The sequence below is a fragment of the Aplysia californica genome, unplaced genomic scaffold, assembly GCF_000002075.1.
Source record: "Aplysia californica isolate F4 #8 unplaced genomic scaffold, AplCal3.0 scaffold00920, whole genome shotgun sequence".
In the NCBI taxonomy this organism is placed as follows: Eukaryota; Metazoa; Mollusca; class Gastropoda; order Aplysiida; family Aplysiidae; genus Aplysia; species Aplysia californica.
In genome coordinates this window covers 281,411-284,383 of record NW_004798190.1, presented here as the reverse complement: position 1 = coordinate 284,383, position 2,973 = coordinate 281,411, and the positions used below count along the sequence as shown (strand labels likewise).

Below are 2,973 nucleotides of genomic sequence, written 5' to 3'. Positions count from 1 at the left end.
TAATAATACAATTTTAAAAAATAATAAAAAAACAAAATTTCGTTACTTTAGAATTACATCTATCTGACATTTTTTTTTGCCGTTTTAAGTCACTACGACCACAACGTCAGAAAGTCTGTCTGCTATATCAAAATCTTAAGATTATTCGGAGTCGTCATCAAGACGTTCAAGGAATTGAATTCGAAAAAAACTTGATATATTGTGAAACTCAAACTTTTTTACGTCAACTTATGTCTCTTAATTAAGTACTGAGAAGATAGAACTTGTAAGGTAACAATTAGTACGGGACATATCCCTGCTGAACAGCAAGCTCGTGGGTGGTTGAAGGGCGCCACCGGTAGGTCTTACGTCTTTTCTTTCTTTGTCTTGTTTCTGTGTCTTATTATTTTCCCGGCACTAATTTGCCATTATCGTGTCGATGGGCTTCTCTTTACTTTATCAAACAAAGACAGCAAGCTCTATGCGCTTCAAAATGTTTTAGTATGAGTTTTAGTTTAGATTAATTTTAGTAGAGGTTTTACGGTGCTCACAACTGCATAAGGTCATACGAACGCCAGAAGATTAGAGGTGTTACAAGAGAGTAACAGACATAAAAAAGAAGAAGGGGAGATAAGGACGATAGATGTTTGACAGAAAAAAAAAATGAGCAAAACACACCAGAGCACTTGCAATACCTTAAGGTCATTATATTATAAGCTCCTACGAATAGAGGTGTTACATCGAGAGAGTAACATACAACGTGAAGAAGGTTAAATTTAGTTTTAATAAAAGTTTTACGGCAGTTGGGATACGAAAAAGTCAAATAAGAACAGAAGACTACAGGGTGACTCACAAAGAAAAGAAGGAGAGTTACGAACGATAGATGGCTGATGGGAAATAAGGAACAAACCATACCAGAACACCTATCAACCGCCCGACGCTTATCTCAAATCGTGCCTGCACTTTCAATCTTCGAATTAAAAAAATAAAGCAACGGATATGAGGCAAATTCTCATTTCATGTTCTGTGCAAATAACTGACAAAGTAATTATCTTCGGGGGTGAATGCGCTGGCCCTGAATGTTGAGTTTTGGATAAGGTCTTCTTGCCCTTTTCTTTTGACCTACTTTTTTTCTTTTTTCCTCTTTTTGTTTCTTTTTCTAGGTCTATCTGTCTATCCAGATGTTTACAACCCCACCCAACTGCTACTTTTTTGTCTCACTCTCTCAATCCTTCTCTTCTTGATAATTTTTTTCTCCTCTTTATGTCGACCAAATCTGCCTGCCTGCCTGCCTGTCTGCCTGCTTGTCTGTCCGTCTGTTTGTCTCTCGTTCTCTCTCTCTCTCTCTCTTTCTCTCTCTCTCTCTCTCTCTCTCTCTCTCTCTCTCTCTTCCACTTCCAATTTCTACCTCGTATTTTCTTTTTCACTTTCTTTTTGCCTCGATCTGAATTTCTTTGCCTGCGTGCTCTTCTGCAATATTTGCCGTGTCAAGATTCAAATAGCGAAACATAGTTTGTGAAATCGGATGCTCGTCCAAATATTTTTGGTTTTATTGATTTTACTTCATTTTTCTCACCACCTTCAATGTCCAATAAAATAATCTGTGTCCACCATTTTTCAAAACTCTGACTCTTGGCGACCCCCCATCTCCTTCAACAGCAAATACTTCCTCTTCTATTCAAGACAGATGGGTATTTTCTGAATCAAAAGCAAGAAAAAAGAAGGATTTTTTAGGGTGATACCTGTATCCCCATATGCCCCCAGAATAGACGAACCATCTGGTTTCTCCGTGTCTTGGCACGATTTATTTCTTCTGCCGTAGTCCTAATATCTTGACTTTTGTGTTGTTGTGGCCAGGAATTCGAAATAAAATCCAACAGCTTAGAATAAAAGAGTCCAGAACTCCCCCCCCCCCTCCACTCCATTCAAGAAAATCCAAAAGAAAGGACTCCTCCCCCCCTAAAAAAAAGCAAAACAAAACAAGACCCAAGCAAAGCAAAGCAAAACAGAGCATAATAAGACGGAAACAACAACAGTAACATCAACAACAACATCAAACACAGCAAAAACATTAACGACACCAGCACTACCACCACCACCACCAAAAACAACATATCCAAACGACAAATCCCAACAACAACAACCACCCTCACCCAAAAAAAACCAACAACCCCCCCCCCCCCAAATCAACCCCTCCTAACAACAACAACAACAGCAAAAACAACAGCAACAACAACAACAACAACAACAACCAACAAACAAACAAACAAAAAGCAGACAAACCCTCCCCTCCCCCCAAACAAAAAACAACCAACAAACCCCTTAACCCAACACAAACATGGTGACATTCCCTCACTTGAAAGACTCCGACTCGGGGATACACTCCTCGGGCATGAGCATACCCAGCTGCACCGTCTCTTTGCCCACGTCCACATTCTTGGCCACCGACTTCATGAAGTCCATTGTCTTTTTCGTGTTCTTCTTCCCAGCGCTGGCGCTGTCCATGACAAACATCATGTCTGCTTCCTGCCGGGTGCCACACGCTGAACACACAAATGTATACAAAATATAATTATGATTAGTTTAGTTTTAGTAGAAGTTTTACGGAGCTCGCAACAGCAAAAGGTCATATTATGAGCGTTAAAATATATGTTTAGTTTAGTTTTAGTAGAAGTTTTACAGAGCTCGCAACAGCATACGGTCATATTATGAGTGCTAAAATATATGTTTGGTTTTAGTAGGGGTTCTACGGTGCTCGCAACGGCATAAGGTCATATTATGAGCGCTAAAATATATGTTTAGTTTGGTTTTAGTAGAGGTTCTACGGAGCTCGCAACAGCATAAGGTCATATTATGAGCGCTAAAATATATGTTTAGTTTAGTTTTAGTAGAAGTTTTACAGAGCTCGCAACAGCATAAGGTCATATTATGAGCGCTAAAATATATGTTTAGTTTGGTTTTTAGTAGAGGTTCTACGGCGCTCGCAACGGCATA

General features: G+C 39.4%; 1 protein-coding gene across 1 annotated transcript in view; it reads right to left on the bottom strand.

The window, feature by feature from the left end:
- The window catches only part of LOC118478767 (integrin alpha-11-like), a gene marked incomplete at its 5' end in the record, with an annotated part of 7,601 nt that extends 5,079 nt beyond the window's left edge, over positions 1–2,522 (bottom strand). Inside the window, 1 exon segment of the mRNA XM_035972946.1 lies at positions 2,336–2,522. Within this exon segment, the coding sequence (XP_035828839.1) occupies positions 2,336–2,496 (161 nt within the window).
- Between the last annotated feature and the right edge of the window lie 451 nt (positions 2,523–2,973).